The sequence below is a fragment of the Rhamphochromis longiceps genome, linkage group LG8, assembly GCF_057381845.1.
Source record: "Rhamphochromis longiceps isolate RC_006_pf linkage group LG8, R_longiceps_female_GT1.1, whole genome shotgun sequence".
NCBI lineage: Eukaryota > Metazoa > Chordata > Actinopteri > Cichliformes > Cichlidae > Rhamphochromis > Rhamphochromis longiceps.
Genome location: NC_140564.1, coordinates 9,920,756 through 9,933,249, shown reverse-complemented (window position 1 = coordinate 9,933,249; position 12,494 = coordinate 9,920,756). Strand labels below are relative to the sequence as shown.

The 12,494-nt window shown below is 41.3% G+C and overlaps 1 protein-coding gene and 1 long non-coding RNA gene across 6 annotated transcripts in view; one reads left to right on the top strand and one right to left on the bottom strand.

The window, feature by feature from the left end:
• LOC146663075 (uncharacterized) overlaps window positions 1-12,494 on the top strand; it is a 45,959-nt gene that overhangs the window by 18,467 nt on the left and 14,998 nt on the right. For all 5 annotated transcript variants that reach the window (XM_085415683.1, XM_085415682.1, XM_085415685.1 and 2 more), the window contains exons 19-32: window positions 54-201; window positions 841-1,018; window positions 1,139-1,316; window positions 1,933-2,059; window positions 2,170-2,289; window positions 2,835-2,985; window positions 3,075-3,187; window positions 3,710-3,860; window positions 4,794-5,042; window positions 5,329-5,541; window positions 9,306-9,487; window positions 9,607-9,790; window positions 10,230-10,372; window positions 11,912-12,093. In XM_085415683.1, coding sequence (XP_085271809.1) covers window positions 54-201; window positions 841-1,018; window positions 1,139-1,316; window positions 1,933-2,059; window positions 2,170-2,289; window positions 2,835-2,985; window positions 3,075-3,187; window positions 3,710-3,860; window positions 4,794-5,042; window positions 5,329-5,541; window positions 9,306-9,487; window positions 9,607-9,790; window positions 10,230-10,372; window positions 11,912-12,093 — 2,319 coding nt within the window. The remainder of the gene's footprint in view (window positions 1-53; window positions 202-840; window positions 1,019-1,138; window positions 1,317-1,932; window positions 2,060-2,169; window positions 2,290-2,834; window positions 2,986-3,074; window positions 3,188-3,709; window positions 3,861-4,793; window positions 5,043-5,328; window positions 5,542-9,305; window positions 9,488-9,606; window positions 9,791-10,229; window positions 10,373-11,911; window positions 12,094-12,494) is intronic.
• Window positions 7,984-9,404, bottom strand: LOC146663076 (uncharacterized). The gene is made up of 3 exons (XR_014913000.1): window positions 9,286-9,404; window positions 8,970-9,115; window positions 7,984-8,856 (listed from the first exon to the last, which is right to left on the bottom strand). It is a non-coding gene; the product is annotated as an uncharacterized LOC146663076 (long non-coding RNA).

Sequence of the window (12,494 nt, the reverse complement as noted above, 5' to 3'; positions counted from 1 at the left end):
ATTTGGTTGTGGCTGCTCTGTCACTCTTTTTTGGTCTCCTCTTTCTCTGACAGGAAAAGTGAGTTTGGCATCGGAGTGAAACTGACAGCTGAAGGCCAGAAACTGATGCAGGTCCACCAGGAGCGACTGGGCCGCAGCTTAGACCGCCTCTCCACTGAACTCTACAGCAAGGACACACACTTTGTCCTGGAGCTCATTCAGGTAGAAATCTGAACGTGTTTATCAGAAGCTTCCAGGAGTTTCTCCATCCTGATTTCTTAGATTTTTTATATTTGTCACACTTTCAGGTTTCATATCATCAAACGTATTTTAAGATTATACGAAGATAACCCGAGTTAATACAATATGCAGTTTTTAAATCAAGATTATAGATCATAAAAACCCAGAACAACTTCTAAAGAAGTGCAGGCCTCACTTGTCTTGAGGCACTTGGGTAATACAGTATGGAAATCATCTGAAACACACCTGCAAGTCCACCTCTGATTGGCTAAAAAAGGCCAAAATGAAGGTTTTAGCGTTGCCTAGTTAAAGTCCTGAGTTAAATCCGATTGAGATGCTTTGACATGAGCTTAATGTTTGGAAACTAAAGCAATACTGTTGAGAGTGGGTAAATTTGGTGGATCTTAAAAATTGTCTGATGAACCGAAACGTGGCCGGTGTGACAAATAAGAAAAAATAAGAAATCAGGAAGGATAAAAATAGTTTTCAAAGATCTGTAAAACAAAAAACAGCAGTTTGATTGTGGGTCTAAAATTCTATGAAAGGAAACTTCTTTGCTTTAGTATTTTGATTTGAATTTTGTCCAATATCCTCCGAACTCTTTGTATTCCTTTCTTTCAGAATGCCGACGACAACAGTTACCCGGCAGAGCCTGGTGTTGTTCCAGCGCTGGCTTTTATGGTGGAGCGAGACTGTATCACTGTCCTCAACAATGAAACCGGCTTCCAGGAGAAGAACATTCGGGCTATTTGTGATGTAGGCCGCAGCACTAAGGGAAAACACAAATATGGATACATTGGTAACTCTTTCGTTCTTCCACCGTTACAACTGTGTAAAGGAATTTAAATTTTTTGTGTGTAGTGTTGGAGAACTTAAAACCACATAGACAAATGACGTTCTCCTGTTTTACTTCGTACAGGACAGAAGGGCATTGGCTTCAAGTCAGTGTTTAAGGTCACAGACTGTCCTGAGATTCATTCCAATGGCTTCCACTTGCACTTTGACAAGAACTGTGGCCCCATGGGATACATCCTCCCCCACTGGACTGAAGATACGAGGCCTCTGGATCCACAGCTGAGGGACATAAATCAGCACAGGTCAGATGACTTATTGATCCCAGTACCCTGAGAGTCGATCAGCTAAATTGAATTGATCTGTTACCAGTTTCAGTATTTACACCAGTGCTTTTCTTGGAGCTGTTTCTAAAAACAAACCTCTTATTTTAACTTTGGAGTTCAATATTACACAGTTGTGATAAACTACACTACAGAGTGCAGCTAAAACCCATCTTTACCGTCATCTCCCTACATACTTCATGTTTGTGAGATCCAAAGTAACAAACGGCATCTGCATTGTCAGCTTCTTGGTCAGGTCTGCTCATTTGTTGCCCTGTAATCTGTGGGGCTCTCAGTGGATCGCTGAAACGCTGACTGTGTCTGTGTGCATAAATTGGCACATTGTTTGTAGGTCAGCTGCTAAACGTTCCTCTGCTTTTTGCAAGCGTGGTCTCACGATAATTTGCCCTGCGTCAGAGTCTGACCCTCTTTGTTTATGTCCCCACTCTAGTATAAATAGTTGTATTCCTTGTTTATTGTTATAATACAGGTAATTTAGTTTGGTTATGGGGAAGCCAAAACATCTGTTTAACTTTATTAGCAGTCTGCTGCTCACATTAGACCCATGGTCTAATTTTTTGTCTTCTTCTCTTTTCAGCTGGACCACTAAGATCAGCCTTCCTCTCCGGACTGAGAGCCATCAGACCAGGAACCTGTTTCATGACGTGCACCCTTCGCTGCTGCTCTTCCTGCATCGACTACGCTCCATCACCATCTACAATCAGGTAAGTCAACAGCAAGCGCTTGCACATGTGTGTTTTTGCACATAAACCCACCTAAATGGATTAGGAATAAAAGACCTTGTTGCTACTGTATTTATTGTGTCTATGTGCAGAGTGAGAAGCGTTTCATGACGATGACTCGTAAAGATCTCAATCACAATGTGCTCGAGGTGGAACACTCGGAGGGTACCGAGCGCTGGCTAGTGGTCAAAACCACACTGAAGCCCAAGAAGGTGATGCACACAAGCTAACTCCCACAACTTTTCAGGCGCACATATCATATTTGGATTTCAGAACAACAACTAACCATCTGTTCCTATATTCCATCCCTCCTGGGGCATAAATAAAATCTGCTGTGGATTTGCATTTCTCTGATGTACTCCTGTAAATATGAGTGTTGATCGTTCTGCTCCTCAAATGTCTTTTCTCGGGTTTCCATCAGACTTTATGAAAACTTATTCACTGGATAGTATTTTCAAACACCACCGAGCTGATTTTAATGATCTGTCTGGCTGAAAGGGTTCAGTAATACCTGCTCTTACTCCTTCAGCTGTTTTCCTTCTTTTATTTCCCAGAGGCAGCGTCCTGTTATCTGCAGTTAGGTTATGTAAGAGAATGAGCAAAGCTGAGTGACAGAGGCTATTTGAGACACGCTGTGCTCTTGATTTTCTTCTCTTTTTTTCCAGTGGCCTCACTTTTTGCAAACCCATTTGTGCAAGAAGTCAGCCTGTTAGCAAGTTGTTGGCTCTGTTGTGACATTGATTTGTGCCTCCTTCAGATCAAAGAGGATGTAGAGTCGACCGAGCTCGCTCTGGCTTTCCAGCTTGGCAGCGACTCCACAGGAAGTAACATTGTGTGCCAGCCTCAGAAGCAGCCCGTGTTTGCTTACCTGCCCCTTCGCAGTTTTGGCTTCCGTTTTATCATCCAAGGTGAGAGTGGAGATGAGAGCAGTTTATTCACGGGCGCCGTTGGGTGAAGAACAAGTGCAGTCAATAACTGATGTCCGTTTCTTGTTTAGGTGATTTTGACATCCCTTCTTCTCGTGAAGATGTTGACAGAGACAGCTCCTGGAACCAGTGGCTCCGGTCTGAAATAGCACAGCTCTTCCTCCAGGCCATGGATGTCTTCACTGTAAGACATAGCTGCAGAAATAGAGAACAATAACCAAGAAAGTGCAATATTATATGATACATGGAATGTGTATGCACATTATGTTGCAGTATGAAATCATTAGAAACTAATATGCAAGTTGATTTAGAAAATATGATTTAAGGATCGTTTACTGTGACGTATCTGGGCAGGAGGATAAAATTTGAAAATTTGCTCAGTCATACTAACCAGAAATTATTAGCAGATACATTAAATCATTCTATTAGAAGAGAGCGTTAAAACTGCATATTTGATACATTACTGTGTAAAATAAATTCTGAGCACTGAAGTTTATGAAATCTGATAATATGCAGATTTGGTATGTAGCAGGAAATTACAGGTCTGTCTATTTCCAATAAAGGCTTGGTTCTTTTTGTAGCTGAGGTAACTAAAGAAAAAGTCTAGAACATAAAGTATTATTAGGCTAATATTAGATCTTGGTTGTGTCTCCGTCTGAAGAGAGCTTTTTCTTTTATGTCATATTCCATCTTCTCGTTGTTCCAGAATCACCCAGAGTTCAAGGGACTGAAGGGCCTGTGCCAGTTCCTTCAGTTTATCCCCCTGTCTGACGAGGTTTTGGACTTCTTCAAGCCTGTTGCCGGGCAGATCATTCAGCTGCTCAAGGGCAAATCCTTCCTGCCTACTCTCAGTTCAGGTATTATAAAACTAAACTAAAAACTAAAACTAGATGTGAAAAATGAAAGCAAGACCAACAATTTCTAATGCAGAGTGTGATACAGATTAACTCAATTTGGGAATATTTCTTGAATGAAAAAAGCTCAAATGAACCAAAGATTTCACTTCATTTAAAGTTAAAGCTGAGTCAAAAGGAACAAGAAATAACCTCAGAGTGTCCTAAAGAGGGAGCAGATCTAACATAAACAATAAGGTCCCCAAAATGGAACCCTGCGGCACACTGTAGGCAAGAGAAGTGGAACAGGACACAGAAAAGGATCATTCAGGCAGATATGAGGAGAATCAATCAACCAAAGCGGAGCCCGATACCAGCCCGAACCCAATATCTCAGGCTATCGACAAAACCTGGTGGTCAGAATTTAGTTTTTTACGAGTATAGGTCAAAGTGTCACTTTAAAGAGGAGCTGTTTTAGTAAGATGAGCAATGCAAAAGCCAGACTGGATCACCCCAATACTGCATTTATCCAGAACATCTGTCAGCTCGTGAGCTACAAGCTTTTATAAAATGTTTGCAAGAAATAATAAACTGGAGATTAATGTGTAAGTGCTAAGAAGAAAAGATTCAAGGCTGGCTTTTTTTTAAAAATGACAGCATTCTTAGAATAAGCAAGGACTTGACTAGAGACCAGTGAAGCACTGATTACAGTTCGCATACAGACACAGACACGGGTAAACCTGTTTTAAACAAAGATGCAAGTAAAATGTTGAGTGAGCCAGAGGATATTTCCATTGAGTCAACACAAGTTTAACCAGCTCAGGTAAAGGTAAAAACGGAAAACCAAACAGGTTGAGCTGGGGTTAGACCAGAGCACAAACAGGAGCATGTCAAAGAAATATGAAAGATTATTTCTTCCCTGTAACACTGTAAACATTCCTCTGCTTTCTCTCTCAGATGGTAAGATTGTGTACAAGCTGCCCTCCCAGGTGGCCGTCTGTCAGGACCCTGTGATACGGGAAGTGATTGGTGGAGGTGAGCTGGAAAAGCATCTGTCTCTGTCCTATCTGCATCCGGATCTAAGCCCAGCACCGCCCACCTCCCTGCTCACTCACCTGGGAGTCCGATACCTGCGGGGAACGGATGTTACCATAGTAACCACAGCCATGGCCAAGGAGCTGATGACAGTAGGAGGTATCCATTCAGGTGTGTGCAGAGCAACACTGGCATCTCACAGTGAGGGCAATATGATGCTGCATAGTTATATTGTCATTATAATAAATGGCTAAACTTTAAATATTCCATTTTGTTTCTTTTTCATTCAGTAGAAACAAACTGATGTTTTCTCTGCCTATGTAATGGCAAATCTGAACACCAGACTGTGTCATATGATTGTTGGGTTTTTCTCTGTATCTATGAAGCGCCTTGAGGCGACTTTTGTTGTGATTTGGCGCTATATGAATAAAATTGAATTGAATTGTGTTACTTTCAGATGCAGGTCTACATCAGCTGGCCAGGCTGCTGGTTTGTAACTTCCGAGCTCTGGAGCATGGATACGGAGAGGCAGATTCCATCCTGCAGACGCTCAGAGAGCTACCCATAATCCCTCTAGCTGACGGACGTGCGGTGGCACTAAGTGTGGAAGGAGTGTTCTTTCCATTGGAAGAGAGCAAGACCAAGAAAAAGAAAGCTCAAGCACAGACAGGTAATACTCTGACTTCATAACTCTATTAGTGGCAGTATGTAGTGGCTAAGAGGCTTGATCTGTGAAATGTGATCGGTGATTAAATTGCAAACTGATATCTTGATTATGTGCCTCCTTCTGAAATAACTTTGCCTTGCTTTAAGTCAAAGAATAGAATAGGAAAAGCCTAAAGTTTGGGGCTGAAAAGTGAAGCTTGCAGAAATCCAAACAGCTTCACTTCCTCCAATGGCCACTAGAGGCTGCTCCAAAAGCAAGGCATTCCATTTTCTACTTTTAGCATAAAAACAGGCAGGCATTTTTACAGGCAGGTAAAAATAGCACTTGCTTTCTTAAAAGTTAATTTCAGCCCCTCTAACAACTGTGTGGGGGTTATTATTTTTTAATATAGAAAAGGTTAAACGATTCTTACACGATGTGCTTGAACATCATACACTACTAGAGGCAATAAATGAGGAAATGTGAGTTCTGCAGTGTGTGGAGCTGTTTATTTCACGTACTGTTACTTTGCTATAATTTGCAAATATGTGTCTCTGTGCACTTGTTAAATTAACCTGTTAGCTGATAGCTTATCACTCCAAGTGCTGTTCTAAATGCGATATCTTTGACTATACAAAAAAAAAAACTACATTGCACTGACCAAATACTAACAGCTTCAGCTTGAAATATGGAGTGAGTAAAAAAGTGGATGCTATTATGGTACTGACACAAGGACAAGCGCCTTTAGTTCCTAGCTGTATACCTAGCTTGTTTTCTTCTTTCAATGGTTGCTAAACAAATTTGCTAACATTAGCTGAGAACTTAGCCTTGCACACTCATATCCAAATATGGCAACTTCTGGCTCCTAAAACCAATGTGAAGAGTAAAAGGCTTTAAAAGTATAATCCACAAAGAAATAGGCAACCTCACAATGGCCACATCAGCTTGTGTTTTACATACATAAGTAAAACTAAAACTACTGCATATTTTAATACTGTTTCTTAACAGATGAATAGCTGCAGTATTGTGATAAAAAGACAGGCCCAGCATACAGTGTACAGCTGCATGTAGAATTAAAGAAGAATTGTGAAAGAGTCAGCAGCAATGTCTCTGTGTTTTTGCTGCTTTGGTGCAGATAATTGCTCTGCACCTGCAGAGAATTTATAGATACGCATGTGATGATTGCACTTTGCTAAAACAAGCGTGAAAAAAACAAAACAAAAAACAGTGAACCAGCAGTAGAGATGGAGAAAGGAAAGCAGTGAGAATATAGAACAGTACGCTTTCACAGGTTTTCATTTTCTAAAAATGTAACAAACTGATGTAGGAGAAACAAAAACGGATAAATAAGTATCACCTTGTTGACGGTGAGAAGTGCACATGTAACACTCTCCATCTGTGCTCACAAACCTCAGCCAGGAAATCCTTGCAAAGCTGGAAATTGTTGTGGAGCTTCATAAACTGAGTAAAAAATAGCACAGTGCATTACCTGGTACATTTGAATCAAGGCACTTAGGTAAACAGACACGGTAACAGACTACAGAACACATTCAAACTTTCTTTTTTAATGTCTGAGTAGATATAGAAATGGCATAGGGGGAAAGACTCTGAGCTCTCGAAAAGGTTAAAAGGATCTGCGTCAGTAGCTTTGTCTTCTGACTCAGACATGCAGGTTAGCCAAGTAGGTGTATGACAAACTTGTACAGTCTGCAGATGAAGTTGACCTCTTTCCAAGAATAAGCAGGCATGTAGCCACTCAGGTCGGAGCACGCTCGCACAAGCATTGAGGAACGGCACCGGTGTTGTGTTGTGCGTCATCGTATTTGAAGATGGTACCCAAAGCAGACGTTTAGAATGGCGAGCATGAATAATGGATTTTCACACTTTGATGTAAGCATCCTGCCGCTGCAGCTTGCTGGCTTTAATAGATGTGCAGTCTAAGTGGTTTAGTGTTTCTTTAAGGAGCCAAAATGTTCATGTTCCCCTCTCCCTCTGCTGCCTTTGTCTTTCTCTGGAATCTGTGGCTCACAAAAGCATCACCAATGTCTGTCTTTCAAAATTGCTTAGATTAGACAAATATCTTACTTTCCTTAGAAAGGGGGAGGGGAGCATTTAAAAGAATGACATCTGGCTTGCTAAGGATCAATTTATCAAGTTTATAGAAAATTCCACCATTGTTTTAAGACCAAAAAATATTACAAAATAGCTTTTTTGCACCAGATGTTTATTTGGGAGGCAGATCCATCATATTTATCTAGAACACAGCTGGTTGTGAGTCATTAAAAAATGAATGCAACAAAAATACATATAAAGAGTAGATAGTACACTGGATCTGATAATCAATCGTGTTCCTTCCTATAGGTCAGCTGTTAGACACAGATTTCAGGTCAATACAGGGAAGTCGTTTCTAATAAAGCAGTTCTTCTCTGGATAAATCTTCCATTGTACCTGGGCTCCCATATTTCATCCAAACATAAACCTTTCCTGCCTTAAAGACCTCATGCTGCCCCTCTCACTTTTTGAAGGAAGATTTCCCTCGTGCTACTCGTGTCAGAACGTTTATTTTTCCACTCCTGCTCCTTGGTACGAATTGCCGTGTCGTTTCCAGAGAGAAACAGTTGCATCACATTAGAAGTCGCACAGCTGAACCTGTGCTGTTGGTAGATTTACCTCATCTGACCTGCTAATTTGTGCCGCTCTTGATGCATTGCATTGGTTGTTATTGAAATGAACTGGCTGCTTCTGTGTTGGTTAATTAGCATATAGGAACACTGTGGACAGTAATTCGCCTTGTGTAGTAAGTCTGACAGGAAGTGTGTGACCAGTGAGGTTTCAGATTTTAGGATTTGCTGCCAGAAGCATGGTCTTGCACGAGGACTAACAGTAAGGCTGGCTTTGATTTTGGGCATTGATCTGCCTCCTGTGGGTCGACTGCTTCATGTAAGAGCACTAAATCACCAGTGCACACCACCGGTGTTTGAGAACAATAAAGTTTGACAAATTCTTGGCTAGTGAAAAACATGATTTTGAGTGCAAGGCTCCTATTCATAATTGTGAAAAGCTTTTGTCACTGGAAACAGACTCAATAAAGAATGTTTGGAAAGTTGATGGGGAAATAATAAAAGTCAGAGTGAAATCTTTACTCTAGCTGGTTTTTCGGGTCAGTGATTGTAGATTAAATCAGCCTCGGTGCAGCATAAACCTCAGGCTCTGCTCAAAGGCGAGGTGAACAGAGATGAGTGTGATGGGTTTAGAGAGACAGCGAAGTTAAACACAGTGTTCTTCTGAAATATTGAGCAGCGCAGAGATCAGTGGGAAAGCGTTCCTTCAGATGCAAGCCTTAAAAGGAAGAAAAGTAGGTCACTGGAGGTCTTTACTTAAAGGTAGTTGCTGTGTTTTATTGTAGTATTGTGTTAAAAATTAAGACAGTGTATGAGTAATTCAACATTTACCAAGAATTGTGTATTTCCCAAATCCAGGACAAAATGAGACTAGATGCCTGTTCAGAAAAAACGTCTTCCACATTTAGCACTTTGCCACAACAGCAGTCTTCTGCCTCTCTTCACATCTGTTACAGGCGAGTCTCTGAAGGGCGAGTCTGTGAAATGAAATGAAATGAACTGGAGTGACACTTTCTAGAGTCTGATGAAAAGGTTCACTCAAAAGAACTCAACTTTAAACAGGGTGGTTATTATATAACATATAACCCTACAGTAAATGAGGAGCATGCAGTAGGTTTTGTTTTTGTGACCAGTTTGGTGATATAACCTGTACTTTTCTTCTCACAGGACCACTGGCTGCATTGTACAAGGATGTCAGTGTGGTTCACCCGTCCCTGCTGAGCTGTTTGGAGCCTTTGGAAAGTCAGCAGGTTCATGAGCTGCTCAGAAGACTTGGGGTTCACGAGCTAGAGCCTCAAGAGCTGCTGGAGCAGCACATCTACCCTACAATAAGGAACAACAAATGGAAGGTAACAAACACTGTAAATGAATATGAGAAAAAAAAAAAGATCAGTGATCTTTTTTAAAAAAAAATTGGATGAATTTTCTTTCTTCTTTCTCTTATTTCTGTTTACCCTTTTCATTGAAGTCAAAGCCTACACCTGTGGTTGTGAGTTACTTGGTTTTCATCAAGCAGCACTCGTCCTCTAGCCAGGAGTACTCAGACACCGCAGTACCCGTCCTCACCTCCAGGGGTCTGCTGTGCCCATTCAATGAAAGGGTGCATTTCTCTGAAGAGTACGGAAACGTCAACTTACCATCGAAGCTGCCTGGTAAGGAGAATCCCACAGCTTTTATTAAAAGAAAGAATAACAGCTTGTGTTGGTGTAAGGCGCACTGCAAGCCACTTTGCAACCCAACTTCACATCAAATCATCCTTTTCATGACGTTTCCCACATAATCAATTAACACTGATTAAGTCTGCTGTCAATAATACCTGCTCTCTTCTCTGCTCGGGTCTTGCTGCTGCTCCCCTTGCCTGTGTGAAAGGGACAGCAACAGCCTTGCCACCAAATCTAAATATCAGTGTTCCTGTGACTATTCTTATAATATTCTAGTAACAAAGGCCCATGCATCACAGGTACCTTGTTTGTATGACTGAACAACTCATTTTAATCAGTTACATTTTCAGTTACCAGGTTCAGCATTTCTTTGTTGATATTCCTTCTGTAAACCTTTGTGTTGCTGACTGTTGTGTTTCCCTTTCACCAGGCTATGATTGGATCTTGCTGAGTCCCTGCTATGTGCAGACAGACGGTGATGTGGCAGGATGGAGAGAGCTGTTCAGTAAACTGGGAATCAAAGATGGTCTCATCATCTGCAAACAAAGACAAACACTCACTGCTACAGAACTGGTGAGGACGATATTCCTGAACTGTTACCTCAGCTAGAAAAGAATGACACACAGCTCACGCTGCACTGATCCAGTCAGATAGGCAGAAAAAGATCAGACAAAGGTCACGATGGCTCTGCATGTAAGCACAGGTGATAAAAGGCTATGGATGTGTTTTGTAAGGGCAAAATATTTAGTGGTTCCATGGACACCAGATTATATGTCTGCATCTGTGAGTCATCGTGATGAGTAAGGTAGTGATTAAAGGACGAAAAGACTAACAATTATGAGTCGCACCAGAACTAGGAAGATCAATGGCTGCTTTGAGGATAAGAAGAAAAACAGGTGGCTGCTGAGAAATGTCACTCAGGCATAGTCGGAGGTGTGCAGCTCACACATTCCTGACGCCTGTTTTAGACTGAGCCACAGCTACAGTGGAACGTATGAGGATTTGTGATGATACTATCAGTCATGGTGTGACTGATACTACCTACATACAATGCTGGAAAATTGCGATAACATCATTCCTGTTTAAAAACACTGTATGCATCAGATGCTATTAACAAGTCATTACATTAAGGATTTTTTATGCTATTGTTAATGATGTTAAAGCAAAAGTAGGCTTTGCTCATTCTGTGGTTAGGGCCATGATAAGAAATCCTTCCAGAAGATCCATTTAGTAACTGTTCTAGAGCTGTTGGTTGTGTTATGCCGCCTATTAGCAGTAGAGTTTGCCCACTTGTTGTAGGATTGTGAATGTATAAATTATCTGACTCAAACGGCTAATTCAATTAAGTTCAATTCAGTTTTATTTGTACAGCGCCAAATCACACCAACAGTCACCTCAAGGCGCTTTATATTGTAAGGTAGTTGTAAGGTAGATGTATTATTGTAGACCCTACATTATAGGGCCTACAATAATTCATACAGAGAAAAAACAAACGATCATTTGATCCCCTATGAGCAAGCACTTTGGCAAAAGTGGGAAGGAAAAACTCCCTTTTAACAGGAAGAAACCTCTGGCAGAACCAGAACTGGACCTTGTGTTTTTTTGTCAGTTGAACAGTCAGAAGTGATTCACAGTAGTTTTAAAACTGATTTATCTCATTAAGCCATTTATCAAGCAAGATAGCAGAAAAAAACTGTCTATGATTACTTTACTTGCAACTATAGGCAACCTGAAACACATAAATCTATCAGTCTTAACAACTGTTTGTTGGTGTCCTATACTGTAACTGTATAAAAGTTGACAAAACAAAGTAAACACTAATTATTAAAGCGAGCAGGTTTTGGACCAATCAAAAAAAACTGGTTTTGGCTTTGTATGTGCCGCCAGCGATCAGTGTTCCTTGGACATGATCAGATTTCCTTCTTCTTCTTCTGGCTTTAGTAGATAACAACCTAAGAGAAGACACATTCAGTTTGCTACTGTAAGCCCATAAAGAAGCAAGCAATGCTTGCAGGACACCTCAGTTGATTTAACTTCAGATGGATTTGAACATTTAAAAGAGATGTCGATATCAGTGGTAAAGCTTACTTTTTTGCCATACTCCTCCACCAGGCCTCCAGCCCCTGGTCAGTCGAAAGTGCAACATGGCGCCAAGTCCCAGGGGAGGGCTATGTACTCGACGACTACCCGTGTGAGGAATTTCACGCTCTGGCCACAGCAGAACTGCCTGGCTCCCTCTTGTTGCAGCAGAGAATGGCTTTGCTAGAGCTGCTGGAGGCCAACTGGGAAACTGGGTAACAATCACACCATGAAACACACCATGTTCCCCCTCCTGTGTAATGTTTTTCCAGTGGATTTTGCCCAATTTCAGGAAACAAATGGTCAGACTAATGGGTTTGGGATTAGTCAGCATCAGGTGGCAATTCCTATTGTTTCTACTGTGGCCATTAAGTGATTACTGTGTTAGAGTGCAGACATTGTTGGGCATCCATCCGTCCATTTTCTTCCGCTTATTGAGTTCAGTGTTGTGGGGAGAATGGAGCTTATCTAAGGCGAGAGAAAGTACACTGTGGACAGGTCACCAGTCTGTCGCAGGGCTAAAGCATAGAGACAGACAACATTTATCCTTAGAATTACCCGTTAACCTAACCCCATGCATGTCTTTGGACTGTGGGAGGAAACCGAAATTCAGTGT